The 21,454-nt window shown below is 40.2% G+C and overlaps 1 protein-coding gene across 1 annotated transcript in view; it reads right to left on the bottom strand.

Moving 5' to 3' along the window:
* ARHGAP31 (Rho GTPase activating protein 31) overlaps positions 1–21,454 on the bottom strand; it is a 106,562-nt gene that overhangs the window by 21,974 nt on the left and 63,134 nt on the right. The window contains exons 2-6 of the mRNA XM_081302336.1: positions 15,379–15,481; positions 12,811–12,955; positions 2,136–2,218; positions 1,035–1,142; positions 250–392 (exon numbers count right to left, since the gene is read on the bottom strand). Of these exons, the coding sequence (XP_081158462.1) occupies positions 250–392; positions 1,035–1,142; positions 2,136–2,218; positions 12,811–12,955; positions 15,379–15,481 (582 nt within the window). The remainder of the gene's footprint in view (positions 1–249; positions 393–1,034; positions 1,143–2,135; positions 2,219–12,810; positions 12,956–15,378; positions 15,482–21,454) is intronic.

The raw sequence follows: 21,454 nt of genomic DNA, 5'->3' as shown, positions 1-21,454 counted from the left end.
GCGCTAAAGCCACAGGCAAACATACCATATTTTCACTGCACACCTATACATGTATATAGGCAGGATTGACAGACAATGACAGGCAGTGGCCAGTGTGCGCGCGCGCGCGCGCACACACACACACACACACACACACACACACACTGGCCAAAACCAAGCTCACCCTCACTTATTATTGGGCCCCATAACTAAGACAAGAAAAGATAGGCTGATGGGATAGATGGGGTAGATGCCAGGAGGAGTCATTACCATCATTCTCCAGAGACGCAGGAGCATCGTTGCTGAAGATTTGATCCACATGATTCAATATAAACTCAATCACCACTTGCTGGACCCGGACTGCAAGGAAGGCTGCATCTCCATTGCAACCAGTGGCCTCGATTTCTTTAGACCTGAACCGTGGAAGAAACATATCTACTGACTGAGTCTGCCTTACAACCTGAAGCAGTCAGGAGAGCCAGTGGGCCTTTTACACAGGCATCATCTCCTAAATCACTTCTAGAATATTTTAACTCTTAAGACTGATCAAAGGGTGTTTCCAAAGGCTGTAAAGCCCAACCCACTGAAACTTAAAACAGTTATCTGGAATTATACACTACAAGACTACAAACACTATCCCATAAACATATGGGATCCCTTCCCACCTCCACCCATCAGTCCCGCGGAGCAGGTCATCTTTTGCAAAGTCACGTGAAGCAGTTGATTCAAGTTATAGCAAGTTGTACCCCCACCAAAGCCAAGAAAAAGCCAATGAACCTAGAGAAAACAAAGGCCTTTTCAAGAAACTGTAACATACAGATCTATCACTTTAGCCACACCTCGATCTAACAAATGCCTTTGGAACCCAGAGTTTCCAAGTTAGCAGCCAAACAGTTTAGGTGATTAAAATCACCCTTAGTTGACATGGGCTATAAAAGATTACTAAGCTACTAGTTTGTTTCAAAGAGATTCAATTTTGAAGAATCCAGGTTTCATTTGCTTTGGTGGGCTCTGAGCCCACCAGGGTGGGGTGAAGGTGAGGGAGTGGTGTTTACCTGAGGAGGTTTGGTGCCCACACCAGGGCCAGGTTCCTGGCATGCATGTTGGTCTTGCTGCTGAAGGAGGCGATGTGGGCCAGGTGTCGAATCAGGTATTCCAAGGTCCTGTAATTTATATATATATATATATATATATATATATATATATATATATATATATATATATAAAATTTTTTTTTTTTTGGACAAAGCACAAAACCACAGGGCCTGTGTGAAGCCTGAAATCTGGTGATAATTTCTAAGTTTGGATTTAAGAGACTCTACTTCTATCTTATGAATTTTGAAGGCTCGTTGGAAGTAAATTTCTAGGCCATGGCACCTTGGCCTGGGGTGGGGACAGGGATCAGTCTTCTTAGAAGTCAGCTGAGTCCCACGGAGCACTAGCTGGAGACAGAACCAGGGAATCATAGATCTCATGGCTGAGGAGTCTTGGTGACCATTTGCTCTTCTAAGATCCTTCAGGGTAGCCTCCCCACAGTCTTCAAATAGGTTCTCACTTAAGAGCCCACTCTCTTTTAAAAATTCTTCCAGGTACAGATAAGTTGGTACTTGTTAGGAAACTCATCTCATGGATGAACAACATGTGACTGCTGGGAAATTCTTTTTTACACCACATCAAAATCTGCCCCCTTGTAGGGGTGGGGAACCCTGGGAAAGGGGGTGAAATTAGGGCTAAGCTGTGAGACTGAAGCCAAAGGAGGGAGATGATGTAAGGACCAGTACTGATGAGCAGTATAGAGCTCAGTCAGCCTAGGGCTCCAGAGCCACAGTCATCCCCGCTGAAGAGCCATCTGGGTTTCCATCTTCTGGTCATGCTATAAATCTAGGTGAGAACCAAAGATGTCACTGACTTTGTATTAGAATGACTTCCTGTGGGACTCTTGATGAGCGCCCTGCTAGTGACTTGGGAGACAGGCTGCCCTTTACTACAATGACCCTGGTCTGGTACCAACACAATTTGATAACAGTGACCTACCCACTCATCTCCTAATGCCCCCAGGAGAGCCATCGTCCACTGAATTTGCTCCCATTTATCATGCCACCCTACCATTATACCACACTAAGAGTCTACATATTTCTTTTTCCAAGGATTCTTACCTATAATGGGATGGGGGAAGCTCCTGGATAATATTTTGGATTCTGGCCAGTTGGCCTTCTTCTGGGCAATATGACACTGCCTCCTGTGGAGAGGAACATGAAGTCACCTAGTGAGTGCTCAGGAACATGAACACCTACTGGCCTGAGCTGTTATTACTCAATCCCCCGATTCCAGGGTCAAAACCATGCTTAGAGGGCAGATCCCCCTTCCTAAGGGCATGCTTTTCTATGAAACCAACCAACCAACTACAATTTCTGAGGGTTCCCATTATGAAGCATCTCATAGTGCATGCACTTGGCAATGGGTGGGCTGTTTGGGTCTCTGAGTGTCTTCGGATGGCTGTTGGTGTGTGGGTAAGGAAGTGTAAGGATCTGCAGGACTGGGTGTGCTCCTTGAGTCCAAGCAGACTCTCAGAGATTCACTCACGTTCAGAGAGATCAGAGACAGAGTGAGAAGTTGAGCCTGCTGTCTCCACAGGAGCACAGGCCTCTCCACACCTAGCCTATCACTATTCCATGACCTTGAGTCCTCAACTGCTGTCTATCCTGGAAGCCAAGAAGCAGAATAGACGTGCCTTCCTCAGCAGGGATAAGAGCTTTGTCCCTGAGACCTGGTGGCCTTGCCCCAACCTGCTTTCTGGTTACTTTTTGCATGGGTATTCTGCTCCTCCATCAGCACAGGGGAGGGGAGACAGTAATAGCATGAAAACAGTGTGCTTACAGGCCGGCCCTTGCTCATCTCTTACCTGCCAGAGTTGCTGTACCAGGCAGGAAGTTCTGGCTAGAGTCCCCTAATTCCAGCCCTGTGTCCCTGTCCTGAGAATCTGTCTAGTCTGTGCCCAGGCTCAAGGGCCTCTCCAGGGCAGAGTGTGAGTGCTCATGAACTGCAGGATCATGAGCACTCACTGAGTCCAAGGCAATGGCAATCACTTTATTTTTTAACTGATGTGTAACTCATGTATATTAAAAATGTACAACTCTTCAGCTACCATTCTATGTTTTTTTCCTCATATGTAAATGCCTGAGTAACCCTACCTAGACCAATATGTGCTTTAAAAGGGGCTCTTGATCTTTTATTTTCTATTTATTTTGTAGCACTGGGATTGAATCCAGGGTCTGGCTCATGCTTGGCAAGCACTGTACCACCAAACCACTCCCACCCCCACCTTGATCTTGAATTCACAGGCATCTATATGGCTGATACAATCTAATATTTCCTTTTGGTGTCACACACTTGTTTTATGTTTGCATACTGTTGTGGTTTGGATGTGAGGTTACCCCAAAAGCTCATGTGTGACACAATGCAAGAAGGTTCAGAGGATAAATGATTGGGTTGTAAGTCTTAACCCAATCAGTGAATTAATCCCCTAAGAGAGATTAACAGTGGTCACTGAAGTGATGGGGTGTGGCTGGAGAAGGTGGGACTTGGGGGTGTGGTTTGGGGGTATATAATTTTTATCCAAAGAGTAGAAAAATCTCTCTTTGCCTCCTGATCATGATGTGAGCTGCTTCCTCCCACCACACTCTCCCGCCATGATGTTCAGTCTTACCTTGAGCCTCAAAGAATGCAGCCGGCTTTCTGTGGACTAAGACCTCTGAAACTGTGAACCCCCAAATAAACTTTTTCCTCCCCTACAATTATTCTGGTCAGGTCCTTTAGTCACAGCAGTGAAAAAACTAAGACAAATATAATGCCTGGTGTAATAATAAAATGCATTTTTAAATTTAATAAATAACTGTTTGCTGCAATACAACCAAAACTGAGATTCTAACAAATGATTTTCATGTATTATTTATCTCCATTCAGTCTTTGGCTATCATTTCCTGGCTGATATTCACACTCCTAACTGTAGTTTTTAGGCACTCATTTCTCATTAAGTGTGGAAGGCACTAACTTTACTTACTCTGTTTGCCGCGCCCTATTCTGAGCCACACCTCTATGTTCTAGCCTGACTTAGAGGAGTCCTATCCCAGCCAGGACACCCCCAACCCTCTCACTTTCTCCTACTAAGTCCAATGTACTTATCTAGCGGGGTTATCGGTAAGTCAGTCTCCTCTGATAGAAGGAAAGCTCTCTAAATGCAGGAATGTGGTAAGTCCCCATTTACAGAACAGTGCTTGGCACATTATAGGTGAACCTTACATGGGGACATCATGTCAGGGCTTTGTCCACCAAGTTTTTTCTAGTTTACCCTTTTTATTTAATTCAAGTCACACATATATACAGAAGCCCACAATTTTAAAAGGCAGTCAGAATTCTCTACAGGGTAAACTTGAGCTCTCTTTTCCTCAGCAGAGATGGGGAGAAATGTGGGGCCAGGAGCATTGACAGTCTCAGGGGTCCCAACCTCCTGCTGGGTCTGCCAGGCCAAGAGAGATCACAGCTGCAGGCCTTGCTTTGTAAGACCTGAAGTATGGAGGGCCAGGGGCAAGGATGGGGCCTCCGGGAAGTCCCCTTTCTCTTCCTAGGAGTTGTTTCTCAGAAAATAGGATTGTGGAGTGGACCAACTCCACAGTTAGGGAGAACCTCACCGGCAGGGCAAAGGGGAGAGGCTTCAGGGAAGGGAGGGGCTGCCGAATGCCTGTGGACCTTCCTAGTTCTGTGGTGCCTGCAGGGAGGGCTGGGAGGCCTCCCTCCTTCCTCTGCACCGACAGGATGGAGCTCTGCAAAGCTTTGCACCACTCCCCTTTAAAAAAATGTGTCTGGGGAATAAAGGTGCAGGTCAAGTTATCAATCCTCATGGAAAGTTCCTTTAACGTTTAGGAAGCTGTTAGTCATCTTTAGTCTCCAAGATGGAGCGCAGGCTTGCCCTGATGCCTGCAGGTCCCACTTGGGATTGGTGTTTATTTCATCATTCTCAGCCTCTCCCCATTCCACCCGAATCCTATCTCGAAGCTCTCTAGATCCTTGTTTTTCTCCTGGAGGGGTCAGGTCACTGCACATTGATTTTTAGTTTCTTTACTTTCCCCTGTCAGGATGGCACAATTGTCACTGAAACTAGGGAAGAGGTGTTGAAATTCTGACCTTTTTTTTTTTTTTTTTTTTGCCTGTAGAGAACTTCACTCAGGCCTGACAAGGTGGTACTGCCCATAATCCCAGCTACTGGGGAGGCTGAGGAAGGAAGACCACAAGTTCTCCAGCCTCAGCAACTTAGTGAGACTCTGTCTCAAAATAAAAAGGGTTGGGAGGTAGTTCAGTGATAAAGCACCCCTGAGTTCAACCCCCTCAGTCTTCCAAAAGAGAGGACTTCACTCCACATTAGCCAGGCCAATCTGGCTAAAGGCTAAATCTTAACTGAATCTATTAGTTCTTTCCCAATCTGTTTTAACAAGACCAGCTTCCTGCTCTTTGAGGACTTGGGAAAAGGCTGGGATCTGGTCGTGGTGGTAGGGCCCTTACTCAGGGTTCTCTTTCCCCAAAGCTACCACTGCTACCACACCTCTGCTGCCTGGAGAGCCCTACTACTATCTATGGTGACTCAACACAACCAACCAGGAACTCTCCCTTCCTGCTGTACCTAGCTGCAATTTCAAGTTTAATTAATTATTTAAAAATTGTTATAAACCTCTTTATTGTTTTAAATTATTAGATTTTTTTTTTTAAAAAAGGACATTCATGTGCAAGATAAAAACAAAACAAAATATCCGAAAAGATAAATAGAGGAAAGTTAGTTTTCCTTCCAACTGCAGACCCTCAGTCTCCAGAGGTAACTACTGTATGTCCTTCATGGGTCTTTTGCATGTGACTTTGGCATACCCGTGGAAGCAAGCAAGTGATCTGGCCATCTGTGAGTTTCTCTTCCGAGTCTCCCATCACCTTCACTTTGCTGGCTAAGTGCTGGCCCACACTGGCTCTGCATGTTCCCTCAAGCTTGGCATGGACCAAGCCAAGGGCCTTTGCACCTGCTGATTCTTCTTGCCACCCTCTTCCCCCAGATACTTGCGCAATCTGTTCTCTTGCTTCGTTGTCTCTGTTCAAATGTCACCTCATAGACAGACCTCTGATTATCCTAAAACACTGTCCTTTCCCCTACACCGTGTTATTTTTCTTCATAGTACTTATCAACAATTCTCATTATAACTCTATACCCTACATATGTTTATCATCTTTCTTCGTCATTAAAATGTAAGTTTCACTAAAGCAAGAATAGTATCTGTCTTTCTCACCATTAAATCTCCAGCCCCTAGAACTATGCCTGCCAATTGTATATAGTAGGTGAGCAATAAACATTTTTTGAATAAAATAAGTGATTACATTAATATTTTGCATTGTGCTTGAAAGCACCAAGCAGCTACATTTGGGCCACACTTCCAGGACAGTATCATCTTAGGACCACTTTCCACCAGGATGAATGCCAGCCTTGTTGAGGTAGCTTCCCTGGACTTTGGGCTCCTGGCTGGGTGACCAATCATCCTGGTTTGCCTGTTGAAGGATTTCTGCTGATATGGGACTTTCAGTGTAAAAAGTGGCCATTGGCCCCTTTGCAATCATCTTAAGCTCAGGCACTAGTTGTTTGCCTCTTCATTTAGATGATGTGTGTAGGTCAACAGCAACCTACCAGCAAACATTTACTAAGTAATAGTTACCACATTTTCCAGTAGCTGAAGAACAAGAAAAAGAAACACACTAACTAATAAAATAGTTTGTGTCCTCAGGAAGCTTACATTTAATGAGCGAAACTGATACATAAAGAAATGATTTCAATATAAATATGTAATTATAGTACCTTCCCTAAAAACTCCAAATCAGCAAAATTTTCTACTTTGGGTGTAAGAATTTTAGCTTAATTGATCTGAACAAAACTAATTTTTTTTTCCTAAAATGAATGGTGTATTTTTTTTCTGATAAAAATAAAGCGTAATGTGGTAGGTTGAATAATAACTCCCAAGGATACAAGGTCCTAATCCCTGGAGCATGGAAATGTTAAAGCATTTGGACAAAGAGTCCTTAAGGTGTGATTAAGGTAAGGACCTTGAGTGGGGAGATTATTCTAGACTATCTGAGTGATCCCTAAAAGCAGTTTAGGAATCCTATGAATGAGATGCAGAGGGAAATTGACACAGTGAGGAGAAAAGGCAATGTGACCCTGGAGGCAGAGATGGGAGTGATGTGGCTGCCAGCCAAGGAATGTCAACCAACAGCTACCAGAAGCTGGGAAAAGCAAGGAGTGAATTTTTCTCTGGATCCTCTGGAGGGAGCACCAGCCCTGCTCAAACTTCAGGTTCAGCCTGGTGAAATTTATTTCAGACATCTGGCCTCCAGAACTGTGAGAGAATGAATTTCTGTTCAGTTGCTTGATTTGTGGTACTTCGTTACAGCAACCACAGGACACTAATAATGTACTAAAAACTAAAATATGAAATTTGCAAAAAATAAAAATCACCCTTTATTGCACTACTCAGAAATAACCACTATCCACCTACTTATATAGGAAGCATAAAAGAAGTGGTCTGTTCCAGGCCTCTCAGCATCAAATATGAACACTGGAATCATTTCCTATTTAGTTTTACATACTGATTCCTGCCCCCATTTAACTTTCTGTTGTGACTAATAAACATTCATAAAAAAATATAACTCTTCTTGGCTACACAGTTTAAAAAATAGATTTATTATTTATTATATCCAACTTCTATCTTGTAGATACAATAAAAAATTTGGATATTATATATACCATTGCAATAAAAATATTTAGAAACCAGTTATTTGTGTATACACCTGATTATTACCTTATTGTAGAGTCCTAATTGTAGACTTATTGGATTAAAGAATCTGAACATTTTAGGAACTTTGACAGTAATTTCTAATGACTTTCTGGAGTGTTCATCAAGTTTATATTTCCAGTAAAAAACTGTAAAGAGTCAGTCTTATTATGAGCTTACCAGCATGAAATGATAATGTTTAAAAATTTTTAAAAATAAGCAATATATTTTCCTAATAATCAACAATTTTAAAATATTTTCTTCTTCTCTGAATTGTTAAAGTTCTTTGCTTCTTTGTTTAGAGGAGTGTTATGTGATTTTTCTCTTTACATTGATAAGTAGGAGTTATATATAAGGAATATTAATCTCTTTTGTCATTTTATTATAAATAGTTTTTATAGTTAGCCACTTGCTTTTTAATTTTATTAATGTATTTTTTCTTAAATAAAATTATTATTTTCTTAAATTAAATTATTATTATTATTATTATTATTATTATTATTATTATTATTTGCAGTACTGGGGATTGAACCCAGGGCCTCACACATGCTAGGGAAGTGATCTACCACTAAGTTACATGTCCTGATATTTACTGTGTTTTTTAATGTAGAAAAAATAATGTACAAATAGTTTAGTTGGTTAAATTTGTCTTTGTAATTTTTTCCTTTGCTTTAATTGTTATTCTTCTGTACCCTGAAATCTGCTAAATGGTAAGAATTCAATTTGATTTCCTCCTCTCCAACAGCAATTATCCTAACACTGTTTATGGAACTCTTCCTTTAGTATTTTTTTTATTATGTTATTTATGTTATAATACATAGGCATTGTGTTATTTACTACCTACTCAAGTGATCACTGCTTATAAGTGGCATGGGATTCATGAGACAATTTTAATCTTTACCCCCACTTACCACTTGTACCACCCAGACAAGTCTCACTGAGCCTCAGTTTACTCATCTATACAACAGGCAATAAAATCTACTTCATAGAGTTATTTTAAGGATTAAATGAAATAATACTTATAATGAGTTTATGATATAGTAAGCACTCAACAAATATGTTACTATTATTCCACCAATGTTTTTTTTTCTAATTCTCTCATTCCATTCTCTTCTTTGACTTCAGCTGAGCAAGTAAATTTAAATAAATTATTGTGAGAATGCACAACAATGTAACACAGCTATTTTCATATCCCTGAAGGTTGTTTATATTATCTTCATTACTGTGATCAAAGAAATCTATTAAATGATAAATTCTGCAACATGATTAACTTTGCTAGGTCCTACTTCTGTAGAATTCGTAACAAAACATTCCTATTTTATTTTTTAGTGTCAATACACTGCTTAAGTACAATGTCACTTTCTTCAAATTTGAAGACAAGTTGACAAAATGTTGCTTTTGTATATTTCAATTGCTGTGAGAGAACAACATGACCAGTCCTATCAGGGAAGGGAACAAGGAGAGAGAAATGTGCGTTTTGTTCTTAGCCTGTAGATAAGACCTAAGAAGAAACATATTTCTAAAGTTTCTAGATAAGAATTCCTATCAACCTCTGACTACAATAGAATAGATAGCATTTAGGAGAAATTAGACTCACTTGATTCATTTACATGATGATATTCTATCACATTCAAAGATGATACTATTATACTGACAAGAGGATCACAAATATGTAGAAAACAATGGAGTCTTACAATTAAAATAGCAATAAGGTATTGTTTTTAGTTAATTCAGATTGGCGAACAATTTAATAAATGGAAAATATCCAGTATTGGCAAAGCTGCAAGGAAAGCACATTCCTGTTTCTCTGGAGGACAGTTTGAAAATAGGGAACAGAATTTTAAGTAAGAACTTTTTACTCAGCTAGTCTGCTTCAATGATTTTTCTCCCCTAAGGGTGCAAATAGACAAAAATGTAAATGTGCATAAATGTTTATTATAACAGTCTTAATAAAAGCAAGTATTGAGAAACCAAAAACCTAAATGTCCATCAGTGGGAGACTGGTTTCAGAAATCATGTACCATCAGAAGGATCACAAGTTCAAAGCCAGCCTCATCGACATAGAGAGGCCTAAGTAACTCAGGAAGACCCTGTCTCTAAATAAAATATAAAAAGGGGGCTCAGTGGTTAAGAAACCCTGGTTTCAAGCCCTAGTTCAAAAAAAAAAAAAAAAAAAAAAAGAAAGAAAGAAAGAAAGAAACCATGGCCCATGTGAAAGAAGTCTCTGTGACAACAGTGTCTCTTTACATTTATTAACATGAAAAGATTGTCACATTGTTGAAATGAAAATGTCCCAAAACAGGAATATATTGTATTGAAAAGAAAAAGTGTGTGTATGTGTGTGTGTGTGTGTGTGTTTGAGAGAGAGAGAGAGAGAGAGAGAGAGAGAGAGAGAGAGAGAGAGAGAGAGAACCCTTACTAAAGAGTGAAAGAGAAGATGGCAGATACGCTTGAGTGTGGGATTTCCACAGGTGATTTATACCTTATCCTTTATACTTCCTTTATATTACCTTTTTTTTTTTTTTTTTTTGTACTGAGGATTGAACTCAGGGGCACTCAAACATTGAACCACATCCCCAGCCCTATTTTGTATTTTATTTAGAGACAGGCCTCACTGAGCTGCTTAGTGCCCTACCATTGATGAGGCTGGCTTCGAAGTCGAGATCCTCTTATCTCATGCTCCCGAGCTGCTAGGATTATTACTTTTTTAAAAACACACTTTTATTTTGATCTGGAAAAACTTAACACAACAAAAACACTATGCAAAGAACAAAAGACTGAAGGAAACACTCAGAACATGTTAACACTGTAGTCTTTGGTCCTTAAGGAAAGACCAAGGGTTCCTTTTTACTTTCTTCCATTTCTCAAATTGTCTACTATGACAACTCTACAACCAAATGTATGTGTTGACTTCTGTAGTGGTCAATGTTTACCCCTAAGTTTTTTTTTTTTTTTTTGCATGTGTGAGTTGGTCTTTTTTTTTTTTTTCATCAAAACATTAATGTATTTTTAGTGGATAAAATTAGGAAAGTTAATGTGTAGAGAAGCAAGAAAAATGATGTATGATCCCATCACTAAAATAAATGGGTCAGTCTTTTAAGCATCCTTTCTTTTGATCCTTCTTAAAATTAAAGCTATGTATCTGGGTCTGTTTGAATTTATCATCATGAATATTTCCTAGTATCAATGAAAACTTTTAAGTACATATTTAAAGACCCAAGCCTGATTTTAAGAATAGCATTATTCTTAAAATAAAAAGAGAATAAAATTATGGCATTTTCAGGTAAATGGGTGGAGTTGGAGAATATTGTGCTAAGCAAAGTAAGTCAATCCCCCCAAAACAAAGCCATATGTTTTCTCTGATTATGATGGGGCAGGGGGCATGGGAAGAATGGAGGAACTTTGGATTGGGCAGAGGGGAGGGTGGGGAGGGGTTATGAGGGTAGGAAAGATGGTGGAATGAGATGGTCAATTACCCTAGGTACGTGTATGATTTCGGGAATGCTGGATCTCTACACTGTGTACAACCAGAGAATTGAAATGTTATGCTCCATTTGTGTACACTGAATTCAAATGCATTCTGCTGTCATGTACAACTAAGTAGAACAAATTTTTTAAAAAGAAGTAGCATTTTTTTATTCCTTTATCATTTAAAATGGAAGAACTTTTCATATGCTCAAAATAAGTAAACCACAGAACCTGATGGTGGCACACGCCTGTAATCCCAGCAATTAGGGAGGCTGAGGGAGGAGGATCACAAGCTCAAGGCCAGCCTGGCCACTTGGTGAGAACCTGTCTCAAAAATAAAAATAAAAATAAAAAGATACAAAGGACTGGTGGATGGCTCAGTGGTAGAGTGCTTACCTAGTATGTATAAGGACCTGGTTTCAATCCCCAGTACCATGAAAAAAAATTATTTTAAAAAGATGTTAATTACAGGGCTATGAGCATGATCCTCTCTCACTATTAGAACCTAGATCTGGTCCTTACCAATAACCACAACTCCTCCAGATTCTCAGTTTCAAACTTCTCCCTGTGACTCCCCTTCTCCATCACTCCATTGACCTACTGAGATGAAGAATCCTTTGATCTACTTCTTTAGTGTTACTCATCACCTTATACTCTTGTTTCTCTTCCTGTCCAGACTAAATCCCATCGTCAGTTGTGTCAATGGTGCCCTGGTATATTCTCAAGTCTCCCTCTCCCCTCTTTTGCTAGCGGAACACCAACTTTGGGTAAATCTAATTCTGCCCACTCTATACTTCTACTCATGCAACACAATGTTCAAGCCCTATTTTTAATGATATTTCTGCAGACATCCTTTAAGCATTTATTCTCTTTTTAACTTGCCCATGGGTGTCCAATTTGGTGACCATATAGCTACTTGATAGGAGTTTTGCTCTTGTCCATTCATCCTGCCCACCAACCCAATAAACTGACCTTTCCTGTGCTTCCTCTGGATTGCTTTTCTCAGTTTCTGATCTCTTCCCAGCTTTCTGACCTTCCTCTTGAGTTTTGTTTGTTCTCACTCCCTTCCCTACCTACCCACCTCTTTCTCCAACCCCCTAAAGAAACAGAAGGAATAGCCTGATGGAAACGAACCAGTAGTGCATGCCTAGCATCAGGGGTCTCAGGTTCCTGTCTTGCCTCTGCTGAGTGACCTTGGGCCAGCCACCTCTCTTCTCTGGTTCTCAGTTTCCTCCCTATACAATGAGTCCCATCAGTTGAATAAACATGGAGATAATTTAATTCAGCTCTTAAAACAAACAACATGATTCTGAAAATTCAAGAAAGAAAAATTTAGCGGACAGTTCCACTACCTTACGTTCCTTACCATACCATCCAACTTCCATCACCATGCTAAGATAATGTCAGCCAGCTGGTGAGTACTATTATTGTTATTTTAGTGCTGAAACTCTCCTTAGCCCTTTCATGCATCCCACCCGGCAACCATGATGGAAATCCAAACACTCACCGTGAATTTCCCATAGAGCTCATAAGTCAGGAGGGGGTTGGGCAGCTCCCTGAAGTAGAGCTTGCAGAGGGAGCCCACACAGTGGATGTCCTGGAGGTACACTTCCCTTGTCAGATCTGGACATTGATCTGAGCCAAACTCTTGCCTGAAACAACACAGACGGAGACATAACAATCCCAGGGAACATGTGTTACATGTCAGCAACTGCTTGGCAGCTGAGGGGTAAAAGAGCCTACAATGTGATCCAACTGTATTTTTGACCTTGAATCTACCCCAGGCGCAAGAAAGTCATGGGAAGGCTTCAACTTCAGGTGTGACTCTTCCTTGCAAAATCTGCTGTGATTGGAAAGACGTAAAGCTCATTTACAAGTGGATAACCTGTGGCATTCTATCTGCAATCTCGGTTATTAGCATGGGGAAATATGAAAACAATTTGCCAAAAGGGCCTATTGAGATTTCAGTAATTTTCCAAAACATTGCTCAAATGAAATTCCCTCTCTTATAAGAGAGACCAAAACCAGGGTGGATCAGTCAGTTCATTATCACTCATCTCCATATACTGATGTCACAAACAACTTAACCAACTATCTCGTTGATGCTCAATGGAACCTTTGAGGCTGCCTGATGGTGATTCCCATGGTATAGATGAGCTTATAACTATCTTAAACACTCCACAGAGGGTTGTCTGGGAACATCATCTGATTCCAGACCTGGTTTACAATCAGAAAACATGTCCTGAAAAGGTTACATGAATATACTGCCTCGAATAATATGTAGTTAGAAATTAAAAATTGGTTGAAAAATGATGATGATTCATATAGAAGTTAGGCTTCTTGAGAGTGTTCACTTGGTCAGTAAGGGAGTGACAAGGTCAACAGGACTCTCAGAAGCAGCATTCTCAAAACAGCCCACTGCACATTCTATATTGCAGTTCTGTCCCTTGAAAAGGGCAAGGGGATCTCTGATGCTGTCAGGAACTGAAAGCAAGCAATGGGGCCTTTAAAGGAGAGCTGCACCATGGCTTCATGGATTCATAGGTGTATGTTCTAAGAGAACAGAGGGAGAATAATGTAAAGCTTATTTATTTAGCCCCCAAATTTCTCTTGTTAAAGCTAAAGCCAGTTCTTAAATGAAGAAGAATTTGTCACCACCAAAAGGTCTTACCAATAGTGGGTAATGCACTTCAGAGCTAAGAGTAAACCATTAAGAACTACCTGCTGCTAGGTACAGTGGTACATGCCTGTAATCCCAGTGGTTTGGGAGACTGAGGCAGGAGGATCTCGAGTTCAAAGCTAGCCTCATCAATCACAAGGTGTTAGGCAACTTAGTGAATCCCTGTCTTTAAATAAAATACAAGATAGGGCTGGGGATGTGGTTCAGTGGTTGAGTGCCCCTTGAGTTTAATCCCTGGTACCAGAAAAAAAAAAAAAAAGAACTATCTGCTGTTAGAAACTGGAGGTGTGGCTTAGTGGGAGAGCACTCACCCAGCATATGGGAATTCCTGGGTTCAATCTTTAGCACCATGAAGGGAAAAAAAGCACTTGTTTTTTAAAATAAATCTAAAAAATAGCACATGAGTAGAATGATGTAAACAGGTATATTCATTAAAATCCATGGCTGTAATCAACAAATTATTTTTCTTAAGAGTCACTGTTTCACCAGGAATAAAAAGGATGTTTTCTTCCTTTGATAAAATTTAATTTTAAGTGAGGTTTGGAAAGGAGGGACAGAAACCAAATAGGAGGAAGAAGAAGAGAGCTGAATTATCTGCATAACCTATTCATTTACACATTATTCTTACAATAAGAATGTTTTTATGGTTTTACAAGTTGACATTTATAACTAAAGAACATATTATAAGTATTTAAAAATAACCACCAAATGAATTTGTTTTGGCATTAAAAATATTATGCAAAATACATAAACCTATTGCTTTAGTCATAGAAAATATATACTTTATATGTACTGCATACATATGCTACATATACTCTACACATATATCTCTGTTGTGTTAAAAGGTTTTTGTCCTCTTAATGCGATAGAAATTTCTTTTAAATGTTTAGGATATACCCATAGAATTAGAAATGGTTTATCCATTAGTAATTTTTAAAATACCAGTATCAAAGAAATGAACAATCATGCAGACTTCTGATTTCTCGACCCAGTAAAATATCAAATGTGTGCTAACTGGAAAACACAGCCATCCCCCAGCTCTGAACACTACCTAAGGAGACCTGATCTACCCGAGCTTCTAGGTAGGCAAGGGAATGGTAGTACATCACCACGTTTTCCTAACTTGTCATTCAGATCATTGGAGTTATCAAAACTGCCTAAGACTAAACCTTGCTCAAGACAAAGAAACAGATTAAAAATTCCAGAACCTATTGCTGAAAAGAATTTTCTCAGGCTGGGGAGCTTCTGGGCATCTGAAAGCAGTCCCATTTGATCTCTGGCCACCACCACTCTTCCCACCATTCCATCAGGTTTTTCGTACTCCCAAGACCTGCCAACAGAGGTATGGACAGAGGGAGGATTATGGGAGAATTCTGGTGCTTTCTTTTTGTTTACCTTAGCCGTTGTATGTTTGAGGTGACTCCTGAAAGCCGGTAGATTCCATCTACAATACCGTGAGTCTCTATAAACTCCGCACAGCTCTTTAACACATATGGAACTATGTAAAAGAAAAGGAAAAAACAATAAAGTATTAGATGTCAATCTGACTGTCTTTTATGGATATCCTTTTAAAAATCCTTGTCTCTTCAAAGAGGAATAAGTATGGAACTCACATAAGCTACAAATGGAAATAATTACTTACAAGTGGTAGGTGAGATTCCTTTTCTCTTTCAAAAAATCATAGAATTTTGGCCAAACCTAGAACACTCATGCATTTTAAGAATATGAGAAATACGCAATAATTTAGATATCTGATGCGAGAGGTGATTTTGGAAATTCCACAACTCAATCTCCTCATTACACTGGTTCTCTACCAGAGACCACTGATGTGGTTTCCTGCCCACCATCATCATTATCCCCTGGGCACTTGTTGGATATACAAATCTTTGGCTCCACCCCTGACCTATTGATTCAAATTCTGAGGGTGGGACCCGAAGTCTAAGTTTTAATAAGCAGAGTTACTTGTGGGTAATTCTGATGCAACCTAAAATTGAAGAACCACTCCCTTATTTTACAAATTTACTTAACTCACTCACCATTACTAGTTGCTTATGAAAAGCAGTTCCCACTGGGAAGAAAAATGCTTATATACTTATAAAATATAAAAGACAAATAAGACACAAAATTGAATATACACTGAATTCAGTTATGTTAAAAAAAAGGAAAAGAAAAAATTGTGAAGGAAAAATGACTGGAAGAAAATCTGACCTAATGGCAAACGCGATTTAAAGATTAAAGTGCTAAAATGTCTTTTTAAAGGTGAGAACCTCTGCCTCTTCCTTTTATTTTATTTATTTATTTATTTTTTTGCCTCTTTTAGTCATTGACTTAAGTAGACCACATGAAAGGGACTGACATGGCCTCTTGGATTCCTGCCACTCTTGAGGTTCAGAGCCCTAACAGATGAGCCTGGCATGCAGTTCTCTCCTCAAGGCTGACCTTGGGGAACTCAGCCAGTTTGGTGACGCAGAAAGCAGACACAGTCCTTTCAGATGTACAGAGAGAGCAGCCAGTCACTTGCCACCTGGGTCCCTGGACAGGACCATCTGAATTCCCCCTGTGAGAGAGCAGGGAATAGTGGTTTGTTGGGGAACAATCCAAGCCTCAGACTAAGTCTTCAGTGATTCCTGGAGGCCTAGAGCTGATGCAGGCCCCATAAGCTAAGGCCTGGGTAAACACTGTGCTTATATTCTCAACACATATCCAATCCATTATTTCCTTAAATTAAACTAATACTAATTCACTAATGCTTATTGCACAGGTTCACATGTACACACAATTCCAAAGTGGACTGGACCTTTGTGTGGGAGACACCAGGTGTTCAGATTCTGCATTCTACCTGAATTCCCTATTATAGCACTTTCCAAGCTCTCCCTCCCATGTGCTCAGTAAGTTCATCATACTTAAAGTATTCAGTCCATCCCTCAAAGGCTGTATGTGCCCAGAGTCACTCCCTTTGGGGGACACACCCATGTTTTGATCCTAGCCTATCCTCCATGACTGAAACTGGGGAGAAGATTCTCAGTTAACCCAAGTGCAAAATGGTCAGGGAGTGGACCTTGGATTGGAATTATTGGAAGAGCTACTATTGGATGTGTCTTAGAAAATAGGGTTCTTGGTAAGATTTTTGTCTCCTACTCTCATGCAAATAAAGAAAGAGTTACCATGCTTAAAAGAACACACACATAAACACACACACAAAACAACAACAACAACAACAACAACAACAAAAAACCCTCCTGTGCACAATAATGACAACTCTCTCCCCATTCCACCATGCTCTTCTCTAACTGGCCTCATATGGTCTACGGCTGAGAGGGCACATTTGGAGGCCAAACTACCTTTCTAACCTTTGACAAAATGTATAATGATTCTGTTTCTTAATTCCCACATCTGCAATATGCAGATAATAGTGATACTAACTCATAGCTAGGGCTGAAGTAATACTTGTGAACATTTAGCACAGACCCTGGCATATAAGAAGCTAAAAATAAAATATATTTAAAAAGCTCATAAAAATAGTAGTGACAACTACTATTTCTATGTGTAGCTTATCTAGGGTACAAATTTATAATTTGGTTTTCTTGGTGAAAACAGAGCTTGCCTTCTTCCATCCAGTGGGCTTATACCAGTCAAACCTCATCTCAATTCTTTTGATGGTGTCCTTTGGTAAACGTTTCTATGTGAGAACAATTTTGCTTCTTCAGGATTTCTTTTCCGCACACTTAGGCATATCTTTGTAGCACAACGGCAGTAGGAATCAAGTACACAGATTGTGAATTAGGGGTATGGGTGTCAAGCTTGGCCTGGGGCGTTTGAACTTACAGATTTGTTTCATTGGGATTTTTTTCCTTTTTTGTCATTGTTTTGTGGTGCTGAGAATCACACCCAGGACCTCATGTGCTAGGCAACCTCTTTGCCACTGAGCTAATCCCCAGCCTCTGCACTTGTAGTTTGTACTGAGGTGTATGGCTGTTGTGCTGTGCAGAGCACCAGCGAACTTAAGAACTCTGAGTATTCACAAGTAGGACTCAAACAAAAGCCTTGGACTTAAAGAGTCTTTATAAAGAACATCCTAGAAAAGGGGCAGTACAATGTCATCAACTTGTCCTAGCCTGTCCTCAGAAAGGGACCTCCTGGTATTCTACCTCTCAGCACCAGCAACTCAGGCTCTGTTTGTTTTAAAGGTGGGGAAAAACACATTCCATTTACTCTGGCTTTGGTACAGAGGCCCTAGAACCTCTTGTCTACAGCTCTGTTTGAGCAGGTGGCAGCAGCAAAACAACCCAAGGGAAGAGGCCCTGTGGAGTGCTAGCTTTCCTGGATTCTCATTTGGCTGAGTTGGAAGGTATAGGGATTCTCCTTCAGGCTTGCAATAGAAAAGGATTCATTTCATCTCTGTGCAATCAACTACAGCAGTGGTTCCCAGACTGTACTTGGTCCTGGGTTAGGTCTCCCCAGCCCAGCCAAGGCATCCTCTAGGGATCCTGACGCACTTGAAAGTTGAAGAATCACATCTAGACAGGAGCTTCTCATACTTTGATGTACATGCACAATACCTAGGGGATCTTATTAACATGCATATGCCAATTCAGTAGGAAATTGGATGGAGGGAATGTTGAATATTTGCATTTCTAACATATTCCCAGGTGATGTGGGTACTGTCAATCTGCAGCCCACACTTCAGACTGCAAGAGTCTAAAGATAGTACTAGAGGAGGGTATTGCAGAGGCTACTAAAGGTTTTGTCTCAAAGTCTCAGAATTCTTTAGACTATTTTTTCCAATGTCCAACCAGATTGAGGACACCAGAGGATTCTGAAACAGGATAGAAGCTTGTTACAAAATAGCTGAGTAGTTATAGATGGAAAGAAAGCTCCATTGTCAATTTAGGCATGGGAAGGAGTGACACTGGAGGTTGGAGTCACAAAGTTACTTCTGTGGGATTTATCCTGGACCCAAAGAACTTTATGTCTCCTCCTACAGAGGTACGTGCAGTTGCTGATTATAATATAATATTATAATCTCTTTGAATTTCTTCACTTATGGTTCTCTAACTACTCCCCACTTTTTGGTTTTGTTTAGTTTTTCCTGGATCAGTGATCTTAAAAGTTAATTTTTTTTTTTTTTTAGAGAGAGTGAGAGAGGAGAGAGAGTGTGAGAGAGGAGAGAGAGTGTGAGAGAGAATTTTTAATATTTATTGTTTTTTAGTTCTCGGCGGACACAACATCTTTGTTGGTATGTGGTGCTGAGGATCGAACCCGGGCCGCACGCATGCCAGGCGAACACGCTACCGCCTGAGCCACATCCCCAGCCCCTAAAAGTTAAATTTTAATCTGAGCATAAAATACATCTTGAGGTGATTCCTGATGGAAAGGAAAAAATCTTACCCTTGATTTAGGCTTTTCGGATTATGAAACATTATAAATTCTTTTGTCTCATTTGATCTAACCCTAAACTTATTAATAGTTTAGAACACTCTCCTCAATTCCTAACTTCTTCAAGGGTTTGGTGCAGAAAAGGCCAACAGTCAAATCATTTCTGAGTCCCCCTCTCCCCAGAAGTTATGTTGTCTCAGTTCCCTGTGTGGCTGGGAGTTGGTCAGAACTGGAGACAGAGATTAGAACAAGCATCATTTCATTTAGTCATTTATGTGGTCATATGGCCACATTCTTTCATACTACTTTAAACCGAATTTTTGTTTTAGGGAAATAGGCACCTTCCCCAACTGGCCTGGCCCCATTCTGGATTTTCTTCACATTCGTCAGATTTCCTCCCTTTCTCTGGGTCTTATATTCCTGACCTTCAAAGTGAAGTCTATGGTGCACATATACAATGGAATACCATTCAGCACTTACAAGGTGTATCTCCAAGACATCAGGCTGAGTGACAGAAACCAGTCCGTAAAAGAACATAGGCTGTGTGATTCTGTTTATATAAAACTGGAGAAAATGCAAACTACTTTGTAGTAAGAGAAAGCAGAGAAAAGACAAGAGCTAGGGATGAGGAAGGAGTCTGAGGGGACTTTGAAGCATGATGAATATGTTCATTAATTTGTTTGAGGTAATGGAAAGGACCAAGAGGCACTTGTGGGTGAAGAATAATGATACCTAAGGGGAGAGGCCCTGGAGTGGCGAGAGGAGGCTCTTCACAGGGAAGAGATCTTTGAGAACCTATTGCAACATGCATGTGAGGGGGGGTGGGGATTTTAAGCAGTGTTGTTGAGTCCTCTCTTTGGCATTTTTCCAAGAGACGCAGAAAAGATTTAAAGTCCTTCTCTTTTTCCCTGTCCCTCTTCCTCTGTCTCATCTTCCCATGCTCCTTCCCCGATGGCTTTTCCTGCCTCCAGGTCATGGTCCAATTTCCCCTCTGAGTCTCCTTTAACTTCTTTCTACTCTTTCCCTCTTGGCCTAATAGGGAATTAAAGAGAATCTTGAAAATTTCTGGTATTTATTTAACAAAGTACAGTATAATATTTTCTGTACGAATAACAAAAACAAAAAATCACTTTTTATTTTGTAAGGAAAAAAAATTAAATACTTTGGGGCTTTAGCCAGCCCTTCTTGGAGAAAAATTTTTCTTTAAATTGAGATGGCTGGGTGCCATGTTCCATGCCTGTAATCCCAGGGACTTGGGAAGCTGAGGCAGGAGGATTTCAAGTTTGAGGCCAGCCTGGGTAACTTAGCAGGCTCTGTCTCAAAATAAAAATTTAAAAGGGCCTGGGGTTTAGCTCAGTGGAAGAATGTTTCTGGGTTCAATCCAGTAATGAAAAAATTTTGAGATTTAAGTTCAATGCAATAAAATTCACCCTCTTAAAGAGTACCACTAAGTGGTTTTTAGTATATTTACAAGCGAAGCTACTGCCACACTAATTCCAGAACATCTTCTTCACCCCAAAAAGAAACCAAATACCCATTATTGGTTCCTACTGATTCTTCCTTCTCTGCAGCCCCTGATCAACTTTTTGTTTCTGTGGATTTGCCTGTTCTAGACATTTCATACAAACAGAATCTTGAATATGTGGCCCTCCTGACGGGTTTCTTTTACTTGGCATAACGTTTTCTAAGGCTGTTCATGTGTCAAGGCCGTAGCTTGTGTCAGTACTTCACTCATTTTTGTAGCTGAATAATATTCCAAATAATATCCTCATTTTGGTACCCATTCATCAGTTGGTCCATCTGAGTTGTTTCCATGTTTGGGCTGTTATTAATAATACTGCTATGAACCTTTCACATGCAAGTGGTTGTGTGGATATATATTTCCAATTTTCTTGGCCATATATCCAGAAGTAGAATAGCTGGGTCACATGATAACCCTGTATAACTTTTGAGGTCCTGCCAAATTGTTCTCTAAAGTGGCTGTGCCATTTTACATTCCCACCAGGCAATATTTGAGGGTCCCAATTTCTCCATATCCTTGTCAACACTCCTTGTCTTTTTAAAAAATTATTATTATTATAGTCATCCTCGTGGG

Source organism: Spermophilus citellus, assembly GCF_964194105.1.
Source record: "Spermophilus citellus genome assembly, chromosome: 7".
Taxonomy (NCBI): Eukaryota; Metazoa; Chordata; class Mammalia; order Rodentia; family Sciuridae; genus Spermophilus; species Spermophilus citellus.
The sequence above is the reverse complement of the archived record's forward strand: the minus strand, read 5'-3'. Positions and strand labels throughout refer to the sequence as shown.